Source organism: Psammomys obesus, unplaced genomic scaffold (assembly GCF_907164565.1).
Source record: "Psammomys obesus unplaced genomic scaffold, mPsaObe1.curated_primary_1811, whole genome shotgun sequence".
NCBI classification, from domain to species: domain Eukaryota; kingdom Metazoa; phylum Chordata; class Mammalia; order Rodentia; family Muridae; genus Psammomys; species Psammomys obesus.
In genome coordinates, this window is record NW_026587216.1 from 33,026,354 (window position 1) to 33,041,391 (window position 15,038).

A 15,038-nucleotide genomic window follows, 5' to 3' on the forward strand; every position below is an offset into this window, starting at 1 on the left:
TTTCTCACTGAAAAGGGAAGCCCCCGAGTCTTACAGAACATTGCTAAAGTATGGCCAGCCCTGCCTTGGCTGGGTCTATCTGCCTCCTCTGGTGTAGCAGCCACAGTAGACCCTGGTAAACAAAGTGAACCAGAAGAGTATCTTCTGTGCTTTTTTTCTCTAGAGTACACTGTTCCTTTAAACTATTTCTGCTTTAGCAAAATAAAATGGAAAAACATCAAAGCTCAAGTAAATTTTGCATTATTCAGTTCACAATATGGCTTCCAATTCTCTTTGTAGCCTGTGTCAAATTCATAATTCCTTTTTCCTTTTGCTTTTTTATACCCACTGTGCAGTCACATGTTCTGTTTACAAAGAAGCCAGGAAGTTGGGAAGATAAATGTTCCCCAGACAGGATGCCCCCCAGTGTCTCTCAAAGATTTTTTTGTAGTGTTTTGTTTCATTTTTAAAAAACATTATTTATTGAAATGTTTTAGCCTTAGCATCATAAAAGAAAGAAGTTAAAAGGATTCCTGCATTTTAATGGTTTTGCCTTTTTAAGAAAATAGATCTCTCTGTCTCTCTTCTCTCTCCTCTCTGTGTCTGTATCTCTCTCTATGTCTCTGTCTTTCTCTTTCACACACATACACACACACACACACACACACACACACAGTAGCGTGGGTGTGCACGCATGCTAAAAACTTAAAAAGCTGATTGCTAAAAGCAGGCTGAAAGACTTTCATAAAATAAAGTATTAAGGAAAAGCATATGAAAATGAATAGAAACACTAAATGATACCATAGCAAAACAAGAAGCCTCAATCATGAATGATAAAAATCCATTTTCAGAGGTTGGTGGGGCTGTTCGGTGATAAAACACATGGTCAGCACGTGATGCACTCGGTTTGGCATTTTGTACCAAAACAAAGCATTATTTTAAGCTGTTGGGGTGCTGAAACTTTCTGCTAAAGTCAAGAATATGCCAAGGACATCACAGACTCTACCACTGCTTAACGTTGTGTTACAGGCATCAGCCAAAAGGAAGCATATAGACAAAACCTAGAACTTAGAAGAGAGAAAATCCTCCCTATTTGTAGATATGCAAAAGCATCTCAAAAGACAAAAAGAAGCTGGTGCAGAGGCGCACACCTGTAACCCCAGCACTCAAGGAGGCAGAGGCAGGTAGATCTCTGTGAGTTCCAGGCCAGCCTGGTCTAAAAAGCAAGTCCAGGACAGCCAGGGCTACACATAGAAACCCTGTCTTGAAAAATCAAAAATAAAAAACAAACAAAAATGCAAAGCAAAAGGTCCAAAATAACCATTAGAACAGATGAGTAAATAAGAAGAGTATAGAGTCCATGAAAATAACTGTCATTAGTGCTTGTATCTAAAATGTATAAAGCCACTACAGTTACGAGCACTGGCTGCTCTGGCAGCCAGCATGGGCTCAGTGCCCAGCATTCACAGAGTGGCTCACAAGCACCTGCAGAACCAGTTCCAAGGGATCCATCCAATGCCCTCTTCTGCCCTCTGCAGACACCAAGCATGCTTGCATGTGGTGCACAGACACAAATGCAGGTAAAACACCCGGGCACATACAAATAAAAATTTTAAGATATATAAAGCCATACATCTCAAAAGTAAAAAAATAAAGTGATATTTAAGTATCAAGGAACAGAAGAACACAGGTCTTCAGAGAAAATGTGTGACAGCTAATGCATAGGAAGAGGCTCAACACCATCAGCCATTAGCAAAATGCAAATCAAAAATCAGTGACATTTCATACACACTGAGCTAACAACTGTTGAGAAAGGATCCGAGACTTGAGACCCCCTCCGACGTTCCAGAAGGAGCTTGCACTGGTGAAGCTGCCCAGGAAAACAGATTGGGAGTTCCTCAGATGTTAGTTGTGGATCACCTGCTTCACGATGGTGAATGTAGAGCATTTTGATAGGGGAACCTTTCACCCTGTAAGCCATCTCACCACCCACCTTATGCCCACTTCAATAAAGACAATTGATTTTCTTTCTCTTTGTTTTAATTTTGAGACAGAGTCTCACTATGTAGCCCCGGCTGATCTGGAACTCATAAAGATAGACATGCCTCTCTGCCTCCCAAATGCTCTGCCTTCCAAATGCTGGGATTATAAGGGCATGCATCTTCCTTTCTGATTTGTATCTATTTGATCTCCTTTGGAAATCAATCTGGCGTTTCCTCCGAAAATTAGGAATAATACTACCTCAAGATCCAGCTATACCATTCCTAGGCATATACCCAAAAGATGCCCCACCATTCAACAAGGATATTTCCTCAACCATGTTTGTAGCAACTTTATTCATAATAGCCAGAATCTGTAAATAACCCAGATGTCCATCAATGGAGGAATGGATATAGAAATTGTGGTACATTTACACAATGAAATACTACTCAGCAATTAAAACAAGGAAATCGTGAAATTTGCAGGCAAATGGTGGGAACTAGAAAAGATCATCCTGAGTGAGGTATCCCAGAAGCAGAAAGACATGCATGGTATGTACTCACTTATAAGTGGATATTAGACATATAATATAGGATAAACATACTAAAACCTGTACACCTAAAGAAGATAAACAACAAGGAGGACTCTAGGGAAGATGCTTAATCCTCATTCAGAAGGGCGAACAGGATAGACATCAGAAGTAGACAAGGAACAGGACAGGAACCTTCCACAGAGGACCTCTGAGAGACTCTACCCCCCCAGGGTAACCCCACCAGGAGATACTGAGACTCATAACCAAACTTTGGGCAGAGTGCAGGAATCCTTATGGAAGAAGAGAGAGATAGAAAGACCTGGAGGGGTCAGGAACTCCACAAGGAGACCAATAGAGCCAAAAAAACCTGGGCCCAGGGTGGTCTGCAGAGACTGATACTCCAACTAAGGACCATGCATGGAGAGGACCTAGACCCTCTGTTCAAAGGAAGCCCACTGGCTGCTCAGTTTCCAAATAGGTTCCCTAGTAAGGAGGGCAGGGGCTGTCTCTGACATAAACTCAGTGGCTGACCCCTTAATCACCTCCCCGTGGGGTGCAGTCTTGCCAGGCCACAGAGGAAGATGATGCAGCCAGGCTTGATGAGACCTGATAAGCTACGGTCAGATAAAAGGGGAGGAGGTCCTCCCCTATCAGGGACTAGGGAAAGGACATAGGGGGAGAAGAGGAAGGGTGGGTGAGACTGGGAGGAGATGAGGGAGGGGGCTGCATCGGGGATACAAAGTGAATAAATTGTAATAAATAAATACATAAATAAAATAAAATCTAAAAATATAAAATAAAAAATAAAGGTATGTGTCATAACACCTGGCTTGTTTTGTTTTTTTAAGATTTATTTATTTAGCCAGGCAGAGTGGCACACTGCTGTAATCCCAGTACTCTGGAGGCAGAGGCTGGTGGTCCTCTGTGAATCTGAGACAAGCCTGGTCTACAGAGTGAGTCTAGGACAGCCAAGGCTGCACAGAGAAACCCTGTCTCGGAAAAAAAAAATATTTTTATGTGTGTGTTTTGCCTGCATATATGTTATTGTATGATGTGTGTTACTGGTATCCCCAAAGACCAAAAGAAGATATCTAACCTCCCAGAACATAAATAAACTGCCATGTGAGTGCTGGAAACTGATCCTGAGTTCTCTACCAAAAGTGTTTTAACCACTCAGCCATCTCTCCAGCTACTATTATTTTCTTAAAAATAATAATCAGGGTCACGTCTTTTTTTTTAAGTAATTCTATTTGAGTATCTGAAGTTGTCTTTAAAATTATTTTAGAAATTATGTTCCTTCAGACATGTCAGTTGACACATAACTGTCTTCTCTCTTACAGCCTCACTGTCAGGGGCCAAGAAGACCAGGGACCCCAAAGAGCCTCCCACGAACTCAGATCAGACATCCCGGCGTGGGAAGAAAGGTGAACTCTTGAATTTTACTCACTCACAGTACTGATGGAGATGCCAGTGTCTCCCTTTTGCTTTTTGCCCTTTAAGTTTAAACAGAAGGTGGGCATTTTTCCATAACCACCATTTAGTAACACCAGATCTCCATGCGGCTTTGAGTGTCTCCTGAAGAATTCCTTCTAATTCATTTCATAACGGGGAAAAAGTCAACCCACTCTTTCGGTTCCAGTGCTGACTCAGAAGTAGAAGTTGAACCCTCCTGACAACCCATAATGATATAATTTCATTTTTGTATAATGAAAGTAAAAACCATAACGATGCATCGTTCAGGAAAATTGAAGACTTCCATTCTAATGGAATTAGGATTCCATTAGAATTCCAAATTAATTCTAAATGGTTGCAGTATTATTGCGTGACTTTTCCTGGAACTAAAGTCTACTCACGTCAGACTGGGCACTGATGACAGATCAGAGAAACAGCTTAACGAACCAGTGAGTGTATTGGGGTCACTCAAAAAATAGGCAAAGGGTCCTTTACACGGGTGACTCCAAGGTAGATGCCTCGCCAAAGGCACGCTCAGCATGTGACAGCTCACAAAAGTGGCGCTTCTGGAGCTCTTCGCTCAGCTCACAGGCATTGGGGGTCTAAGAGTCTCCTGCCAAGCAAGCATGACAGTGCCTTGTGGATATCCCACACTTCTGCTTTCTGGATGCGGTGTTTCATTTAATTCCCGGGTGTTGCGAGCCTCCCTCCTCCTTGCAGAAGAGTGGTTTCAGTGGAAACCACCACCAATCTGCTGCTGAAAATCTAAATACTTTGAAGAAAAAAAAAATGATAATTGTAACGTTTTGCTTTTAATTTTGTTTCAATTTTCAATGTTTAATTTTGGGGGTATTTGATGCAGGAGTGAGCTTGGAGGCCCAGGCTGGATGGATCTTACAGCCTTCCTCCTCCTCCTCCTCCTCCTCCTCCTCCTTTTTCTGAGCACTGAGTTCTGGTGTGCACCAACCACATCAGCTTTGTATTGCTTTCCCTTTTACATTTCTTCCCTTGACTCTTTTTATTTCTCTTATCAAATCTCCTATTGATTTACCTGCCTGTAACTATTTTTACATCTATTCTTCACCTTGGTCTTTTTTAAGTATTTAGTTTATGTATATGAGTGTTTTACTTGCATATATGTATGTACACCAGGTACACGCCTGGTGTTTGTGGATCCCAGAAATGGGTATTGTGTCCTTGGACTGGAGTTACAGAAAGTTGTGAAGCCACCATGTGGGTCCTTGGAATCAATCTCTAGTTTTCTGCGAGAGCAGCCAGTGCCCCTAAATGCTCAGTCAGCTCTCCAGCACCTTTATCCCTGTTCTCAATATTATGCTTTTATCACTGCAGACATTAGACAAATATCTTAATAGCATTGTTAAATAGGGTTTTTTTTGGTTTTGTTTTTTTACATTTTTGTTTGTTTTGTCTTGTTTTTCGAGACAGGGTTTCTCTGTGTAGCCTTGGCTGTCCTGGACTCACTTTTGTAGACCAGGCTGGCCTCAAATTTACAGAGAGCCACCTGCCTCTGCCTCCCCGAGTGCTGGGATTACAGGCATGCACTACCGCTCCTGGCATTAAATAGGTTTGTATTTATTTTTGCAGATAGAATAGCTCATCAAGGTTATGTAAATTTCCTTTCATCTATACCCTACATATATTTGCCCAGGTTTTCCAAGTCTGGGAGATACAGCAATACCCCCTGGCCCACTTCCCACTGTGTATCAGTTTGTTGGAAGTAGCAGGTGTCTCACAGACCCCAGGACACTATATTCTGTACCACAGCTCCCAAGAATTAGGACAGGGCACAGAAAGCTGTACCTCAACCTTCAGCCTTGGCTTAGTAAAGGCCACATTCTGCCTCTGTGTGTGTGTGTGTGTGTGTGTGTGTGTGTGTGTGTGTGTGTGTGTAAAGCAGGGATGACAATAGTTTGTTGGAATTAAGGTTCTTGTTCTATGCTTGCTCTAGCTTCCAGATAATGAGACAGGGACTTGTTACATTTATTAACAAGCCTAGGGCACCATGACTGGTCAGATTCTAATCTATTCTAACCTGACCGTGCTAGCCTGGCCTACTTCCCAGCCATGTGCCAGTCTCACCCTGGCACCTCAGCTCCATCCTTGTCCCCATGACGAACCCTCCATGGTGACCTCCTTCGTCATTGCATGATGATCTTCCCCCTCTTCTTCTCTTCCTATCTCTCTCTCTCTCCCCCTCTCTATCTGGGACATCTCCACACACACACACACTGACCGGGAACAGAAATCCTGCCTATTGTCCTCCTCAAAGCTAGACTCTTCAGCTTCTTTACTAACCAAGATAGAGATAATTGAGGAGTGATTTTTACACAACATTGAGACAGGAGATTCCTCAATAGCAGTGGCAATACTAGAATCTGTGAGCATTAAGCTCACTGCCAGTTTAGCAATTAACAATTTTGAACGTACAGAGACACACCTTAATACAATGTGAATGAAAGTCACCTCTACAATAGTTTGCTGTAGCTAAGCCAGTCAAGGGTGGTTATAAATACCACATAGGGAAGTGAGGCACTTGTCACAGAGCACTTCCATGGCTTTGTTCTAAATCACATACAATTAATAAAACACGAAGTGATAAAAATGCCTGCCTTTTGGTCTAGGTGCTCACAGTGCTAAGCCAGTGCTTCACCATTGAGCCAGAACCCTTTTGTTATAAATTTGAAGTCAACTCTTGCTGTAGATGATATAGATTTGTAGATGTACCCAGTGAGCAAATTATATAAATCCTCAGATAAGATTTTACAATGTAACCTTAAGATTTTTATTTTCTTTTGAGAGCAGAATACAAAGAAATCAGAGATAAAAGATTTTTTTTTTTTAAGTTGGGAAGTAGAGCCTTAAGGATAAGGGTTTTTGTGAGCCTAGAGCAGAGCAAAGCAAGTTCACAAATAAAATATTTGGGAATCATTTGTCTGTGGCAGTGAGAAGTTGGAGATCAGGTGTGCCAATTTCTGGCCTTTGAATGGGGCCCGGTTTTTGTAATAAAACCTGGGTCCATGAAGAAGCACAACTAACTAGTTCGGGCTGGAGCTGGGAAGCCAGGGGAAGTGGGGAGGGGGAGGCATGCGGTTCATGTGATAGGCAGGCAGGCGAAGAGCTGGAGCCACATGGAGGAATCAAACTCCATCTACAGTTTGGGATCAAATTCACAGACCAAAGATCTGCACATGCCTCGGAAGCGGTTAGATCAGAGGCACGATTCAGAGCAGCTTGTTGGCAGGAGCAGGGGGGTGTGGTTGCAGTCCCTGACCCTGCACCACCCTGACCTGCTGCAACTCACAGCTCCAACTTAAGCAGCTTGGAGAGGGAGACCAGAGAGAAGGAGACGGTGTTAGTGTTTATTTTACAATGATGCCACGCACACAGCCGAGGCTATATGAAAGAGATTTATTGGGTGGAGCTGGAGAGATGGAGAGGTAAAATAAGAGAGAGACATGGTTGGAGCCCCCAGGAAAGAAAGCGAGGTGGAAATAGCAGGAGAGGAGGGTAAGAGCAGAGAGTAAGAGAGAGACCAAGTGGCGGGTTGGTCCTTTTGTAGCCTGTGCATGCACAGCTGAACTGAGCCTGCCACACACCTGGTGGGCGACACATGATGACCTCATAGGTTACTAGGCAACCAAGAAGCAGGCTGCCTGTACACTAACAGCTGAGATTAAAGGTGTGCACCACTTCACCTGGCAAGATCTTAATAGTTAAAAGAAACTAATCATTAGCAAGCCAAGTCCAACTTATGCACAGAGGGAGCTATTAACATATAGCACAGAAATGTGGGCATACAAAAAGGGGTCCTAAATTTAGACGTACAAAAAATAGTGGCCAACTGTTAAACTGTATGAGCAACTAATAACTTTCTAAATTAATTCGCCATTAAAAAGTACCCAAACCTGGGTAGCTTAAAACACCAGAAAATATTTTATATCATAGTTTCAAGACCAGAAATCCAAGATCTGGAGTGTCACCAGGGCCAGGATTTCTTTGTGCTGCTTCTTGAGGTCCTGGAGGAGACTCCCCTCATTTCCTCTGGTGGTGGGCAGCTGCCTGCACTTCTGGTGTCCATTGGCTTATACACATATTTCTCTGGTCATATGGCCATATTCTTTTTTTAACGATTTTTTTTTCTTGTTTTATATACATTGATATTCTGCCTGCTTTTATGTGTGTGAGGCTGTTAGATCCCCTGGAACTGGAGTTACAGACATATATGATCTGCCGTGTGGGTGCTGGGAATTGAATTCAGGTCTTCTGAACTGAATTGAACCTGGGGTCCTTTCGGAAAAGCAGCCAGTGCTCTTAACTGCTGAGCCATCTCTCCAGCCCTGGCCATATTGTCATATGGCCATATTCTCTATGTGTCTTCAGAGCTTCTCTCTATGTTCATGTCTGTACCAAATTTCCTCTGTTAATAAGGTTTTCAGTTTCATTCCAGATTAAGACTCAACTATTGACCATGGTCAAGTGTGCGAAAACCCATTTGTTTTTTCTTAGTGATTTGTTTTTAGATGTATAGGTAGATGTTTTGCCTGCATGTACATCTGTACCACAGCAGGCCGGAGCAGGTGTTGGATCCCCTTGGAGTTATGGATGCTTATAGGCCACCATGTCTGTACTGGAAATAAAACCCAGATCTATCTGGGAGAGAAGCCAATGCTCTTAACCCCTAAACCATCTCCAGCCCAGGGAACTATTTCTAAATAAGGTTATATTCTGAGGTTTGGGGCATTTGGACTGCCTTTGGGTGACATAATTCAACCAGTAACATTGTATCCAGAATCAACATTGTATCCACAAAACCTCCTCATCTTTATGATATCTAAGAGGCTGCCATTACCAGCAAAACAGCAAAAACAGAAAGTGAGATTCCAGTCCTATTCACAGAGCAGTATGGCTAAGTCTCAAAGACCAAATGAAGTGGGAAAAGCAAGTAGGAAGACAATGGATTTGACGTTTTACAAACGTTGTTTAAAGCCACAGAATATATTCTTCAGGGAAACAGTCAAATATGGAATGATCACTGTTAATTAGGCTTTAAATAAACTCAAAGATTTTAAGGCCAAAGTCAAGTCCAGCCGCTCTCTCATGATGAGTGCCCTCCCTTAGTGAATGATCTTCTGGCTCTTCAGGTCAAGGGCATATTCCTAGCTGATCATTCTGTAGCCAACCCTCATAACTTGGATTTATATCATGTATATTATTTTTTTTCAAATGTTACATGTATCTTAAAGAATATTTTGTGGACATCGCCCATTCATGTTCTGTTGGGGCAGTGTGAAGTGTGACTTAGTTCTGTCAGGGATAATTGAGAGAAGTTTGGGGTCAGACGGTTGCACAATTTTTCTTCCTTTTTGTAATTTAAAAGTATTGTTAGATGTGCCCAGAAACTATGGCCATAAGGTTGGTCAAAAAGTTACAATGTACTGGGTGTGGTGGCACGTGTCTTTAATCCCAGCAGAGCCATTTGCAACAAAGCCATTTGCAGACATCCATCCTGTTTTGTTTTGTTTTGTTTTTTTTCTGCCAAAATCTTTTTTTAATTAGTTTTTATTAATTACAGTTTATTCACTTTGTATCCCAACTGTAGCCCCTTTCCTCCTTCCCTACCAATTCTGCTCTCCCTCTGTCCTCTCCTCCCATGCCCCTTCCCCAGTACATTGATAGAGGAGGTCCTCCTCCCCATTCATCTGACCCTAGCCTATCAGGTCTCATCAGGACTGGCTACATTGTCCTCTGTGGCCTGGCAAGGCTACTCCTGCTAAGGGGGAGGTGATCAAAGAGTCAGCCACTGCATTCATTTCAGAAACACTCCCTGTTCCCATTACTAGTATCCCACTTGGATACTGAGCTGCCATGGGCTACATCTGTGCAGGGGTTCTAGGTTATCTCTATGCATGGTTCTTGGTTGGACTATCAGTCTCAGAAAAGAACCCTGTGCCCAGATTTTTTTGGTTTTGTTGCTCTCCTTGTGGAGCTTCTGTCCTCTCCAGGTCTTACTATCTCCCCCTTCTTTCATAAGATTCCATGCACTGTGCCCAAAGTTTGGCTATAGGTCTCAGCATCTGCTTTGTTATCCTGCTGGGTAGAGTCTTTCAGAGGCCCTCAAATCTTAAGGAAAGGAGAATGGTGCTCCCCCTTCCTAAAGGGGCCAAACATTTGTTTATTTTATATCAGAGGTTGAAAGCTATATAAGAAAAGCTGCGTTCACCCACCAGTAACATCTTCCTCTTGTCCCTTTCTTTTGACCATGGCTCAGCCCCGCACCCACCCTGGAAGAAGTCTGCGCCTGGGCCCAGTCATTTGACAACCTAATGGTCACTCCAGCTGGCAGAAATGCATTCCGGGAATTCCTTCGAACAGAATTCAGTGAAGAAAACATGCTTTTCTGGATGGCCTGTGAAGAACTGAAAAGGGAAGCTAATAAAAGCACTATTGAGGAGAAAGCAAGGATAATATATGAAGACTACATTTCCATTCTCTCGCCTAAGGAGGTGAGTGTCTGCAAAAATGTCTCATTAGAGCCACTGCTAAATTGCCTGGGGCTGTGTTTGGTCACGTGCTGCTTGAACTGGTAGGGATATTCGAAAGCCTAGTCATGAGTCCTGCCCACTCAATGGCATCCAGATCCAGCAGAGCCTGAAAAAGTAGGAAGCAATTTTTTTCAGGTTTTATTTTTTTTCCTAGAAAAGGCATCAATAATTCACACCAGATTTTTCACAGCGGAGTCCAGGCACTCTCACACTGGTACTGGGTTTCCTCTGCTTTGCTCTGCTCTTCAGTGTTGTGTTTCTAAGGATAAATCCAGGGCTGCCCTCATGCTGAGTAACTTTACAGGGTTCAGCGCCCTATAAACACTTGCTTAAATAAAATTATCCCACTATTTTGAGTAAAGTTTTTTCCCTCAGGTGTCTTTCTAGTTCCAGCATTGCTGATGGAGAACTGGAACTTTGAAGGTTTTCCCCATGGCGTCTTCTTAATATCACAGAAGATGCATGAGAAGGGAGAGTAAGCAGGTTCCCACCTCCTTAGCATTTGCTTCTTCAAATCTGCCTGCAGTCCTGTAAGTTAGGTTGTTTTTTTTAATTTGGGTACCTTGTATCACCAATTTCACAATCATTGTTCTCTCCTGCTGTGTCTCCTGCTAAGACTCACGGTTAATAAAGCAGTTTCTCTTCTGAGGTCAAGGACCTCATGGAGGAGGCAGCAAGACCCGTGAGAGTCCCCGGTGTGATACTCAGTGTGGGATAGTAAGTCATGAAGAGAGGATGAGCATGGGCAAAGGATAATGAAAAGGAAGTTACCAGAAGCACATGGAAATGAGAACATCCTGGGGCTAGAACTAGATAAGCCAAGGGGGAAGTGTGGTACATGAGCAGTGAGCATGGCAGGAGCTGGTGCTCCTACAGTGCAGGGAGCCAGCAAATCATCAGAGCTGTGGTGGGTAGCAGCAGACTTAGAAAAGGGAGATTCTTCATGGCAGAGTTATACCAAATGAGGTTCTATGTGTGCCTTGTGGAGAACTAGCAATTTTTAAGGTTTCTACAGTGAAAACTGCCAGTTTGGCCCTATGGCAGACTCCCCACTGGACAGTGTCCCGGCTTCTGATGAGGATCTTCTAGCGGACTTCATCAGGCAGAGCAGAGGAACAGGCTGTCCCAGAAAGAAGAAACAAAACAAGACCAATCCTAGGTCCTTCCTTCTTTAAATCCCAAGTGGTTCAGACACCTTTTGAGTTGAAGAGTGAAATGGAGCTGGAAATTACAGGAAGCAAATGATCGTGGGCCCAAAAGCATAACTTAGGGACTGGTACATTCTCCCTTCATCCTCAGAGAGTCGACAAACCAGGACCAGGCACAGTCAAGTGTGTGGATGAAGTTTGCACTTTAGAAATCTAGAACCTATATCACAGGATGTGTTGGGAGAGGTAGTGGGAAGACTCCAAAAGGCCAGTTGGAAGGCTGTGACACACCTCCAGCAACACGGGACACGGCAGAGGGGAAGGAAGTAGAAAAATGTGTTAAAGAAGTAGGACAGTTGGTGGTGCATGCCTGCAGTCTGAGCACATGGGACACTGCGTTCAAGGTTATATAGTGAAACTGTTCAGAAAGAAGGGGAGAGAGGAGTGGGAAAGAGAGAAATAGAGGGAGAAGGAAGAGTGGGTAGCTAGAAAGAGAAAGAAAATGAGACATACATAAGGCACTAAATTGGGAGAATGGATGGTTCCATTGAAAGAGCTTGCTAGTTTTCAAGCACTTTATTTCTGATAGAAATGCTTATAAACAAACAAGCCTAAAAATAACCATCGTTTCATTTTCAACAATAAAAGTTCATTAATAGGAATGCACACTTACTGTAGATACAGCCATGACCCCTGGGATGGCACTGACTCTCAGGCCCTGTGATTTGAGCACTTCACTTTATAGAAACCTTCTTGTTGACCTGGACTGGCATCAGAACCCTACACCCAGTTTCTAGCAGGGCAAGAGCCTACAGCACCCATGTTTTCACCTTCATTAGCAGAGATGTCTGTGTCTATCTTCAAAGACCATCCTACAATCATTTTTTAAAAAGCAGGGCAGTGTGCTGTTTTATAAAGAGCCAGCACTCCTCACAACCTGTGAGAAATACAATGCCAACCCCTCAGATGAAGTTCCAGAGTTCCTGTTCATTCACCTATTAGTCTCTCTCAGCAGTTGAGACTTTTGGTCTGGGCTCTTTTGAAAGATAGAACAGTTCTGGGAGTTTGGGCGGATTTACAAACATAAGTGACAGCTGCTCCATCCATCTCTCCACAGGTCAGCTTGGACTCCCGAGTGCGAGAGGTCATCAACAGAAACATGGTGGATCCATCCCAACACATATTCGATGACGCTCAGCTGCAGATTTACACCCTAATGCACAGAGACTCCTACCCCCGGTTTATGAACTCCGCAGTCTATAAGGATTTGCTGAAGTCCTTAGCTGAGAAAGCAGTAGAAGCATAGGTGGCTTCAAATCTATTTATTATTAACAAAACAAGAACATAACTCATGGACTACATCTAGCACAGGGAATTTAGAGATAGGATGTCTTGTGCTAGAGTCATTCTTGGACTGTTGTAATAACAGATTCTTCCTCCACAGAGAGCTGTAGATTCACAGTAGAAACTGTCAGAGAAAAGGTGTATGACTGCCTTAGAAAGATAGCACACTCACATTTACAGTAACAATAGCATGTTCTAAAGGGCAGGGCATGTACTAGCCTCTGTTCTGCAGCATAGACACACAGAGAGCAAATGGAAACACTGTTTTGCATGACTTCAGTACCGTATTACCCTCCAAAGAAAAGGCATTCAAGTCTTTCTCCACTATCTCTTCCTTCAGTTTGAATACTTCACTTAGGACCATGCCAGGATTGGGTCAGATTTCATGAAGATGTGACTATTCCTTGTAAAAATGGTAGCCCACCGTGTGTGTGTGTGTGTGTGTGTGTGTGTGTGTGTGTGTGTGTGCGCGCGCGCGCACGCACATCTGTTGTGGCTGATAGAATACACCATGTGCTTGGTGGGTCACTCTCAAGTGTTTGCTAAGTGTTGCTAAGCAATGCTTCAATGATTCTTCAGTCAAAGAGCAAAGATATTATCAAAATCTACCACCATGAAGAATGAACTTTGAAGTGTGTAGCTTGTCATGGTCACAGACCCTCAAATAGGCCTATTAGAATTTTTATTGAAAGAAATGTGGTTATTTTCACTCGGAAGAATAAAACCTAAGAGTTTTCTCTCAATCTTGTCGTATTTCATGCAGAATTACTGGGGAGCATGGATCATGTAAGGATGTTTGCAATATATCTTTCACTTCCCACATGAGTATTCTGTCTTTAGATCCCAGGGTTTTTTTTTTTTTTTTTAATCACAGCAAATAGAATGACTTCATAGTTTACAGGTAAAAGTAGTATTGTAGACCTAAAGAATCCCTTGTCTGCGATGAATAGGAAATACAACAAACTGGACAGATTTCAAGAGCAGGTTAGCCATTTAATCTACAAAGACCATACCAGCTCAACCCTCATACAAGAGTCTTGGTCTCCCCTTTGCCTGATCTTCCAACAGCCTCGGTGGCTTCATTACTCAGCCGAACTTCAAATAGAACTTCGTCTCCCTCATTCTCAAGAAGGCATCTCACCTCTAACTTTTCATGAAGATTTTCCCTCACCCCTTTCACTGTCTATGGAAGCCATGAACATCTACAGACCACCTCTCTTCTCACCTTCTTCAGTACATCTCAGAGAATATTGTACTATCTTGTACTTTTCATAGTGCCAATCCCTTGCATATGCTTCTGATCCCATTTCATCCAGCCATTATTCTCACTGAACAGAGGTTGTAACTGTGATTCTCCAATGGGACATGCAATGGCACCTACAATGCATTGTTGTAAGTCTTAGAAAGGAGCAAATCCAGCTCAAAGTATTTTGAAAGTTATATAAAGATTTTGGCAGAAGTTCCACCAGAATTTAACCCTATAGAACAAGAGTGTGTACTTGTTCCTGACAAGTTACTACTGATGAAGAAGCTATTTGAGTGACTCCAAATGCATACGGTCAAGGAGATGTGAAGTATGAGGTTATTGTACGGCATATAAAGGGCACTAGAAGAGATCATTTGTACAGAAGGGCCTGTGTAGTCAAGAGTCTAGGCTTGGAGCTGAGTGCGGTGGCACATACCTGCAATCCTAGCACACAGGAGGCTGGAGCAGATTTTGAGTTTGAAGCCTGGATGAGGGACGGACTCTGCATTAACAATTACAATACAGATTCTAGGCTGGAGGGATCCTTGGGCATTTTTCAGCTCACAGACATTTGGGAATCCCTGGGGAAGTAAAGCATGAAGACTACTGACAAGCTTTTGTGTGGATGAGCTGAGGTGAATATCAAAAAAGGCTTGGAAGGATTTGCCTTGATATAGGTAAGAAGGAAGAGAGGAGTGCAGCTATGACATAGGATAGATGTTTCAAGCAGACGAAAAGCAGCATTTCCTAGGGTTAAGCCAAAGTTGACCTATCTAAGTTTTGTCCACTCTCCC

At 42.9% G+C, this 15,038-nt stretch overlaps 1 protein-coding gene across 1 annotated transcript in view; it reads left to right on the plus strand.

Moving 5' to 3' along the window:
- The window catches only part of Rgs20 (regulator of G protein signaling 20), a 75,426-nt gene extending 61,691 nt beyond the window's left edge, over positions 1-13,735 (plus strand). Inside the window, exons 3-5 of the mRNA XM_055603366.1 lie at positions 3,832-3,915; positions 10,233-10,467; positions 12,772-13,735. Of these exons, the coding sequence (XP_055459341.1) occupies positions 3,832-3,915; positions 10,233-10,467; positions 12,772-12,960 (508 nt within the window). The 3' untranslated portion in view covers positions 12,961-13,735. The remainder of the gene's footprint in view (positions 1-3,831; positions 3,916-10,232; positions 10,468-12,771) is intronic.
- The last annotated feature ends 1,303 nt before the right edge of the window (positions 13,736-15,038 follow it).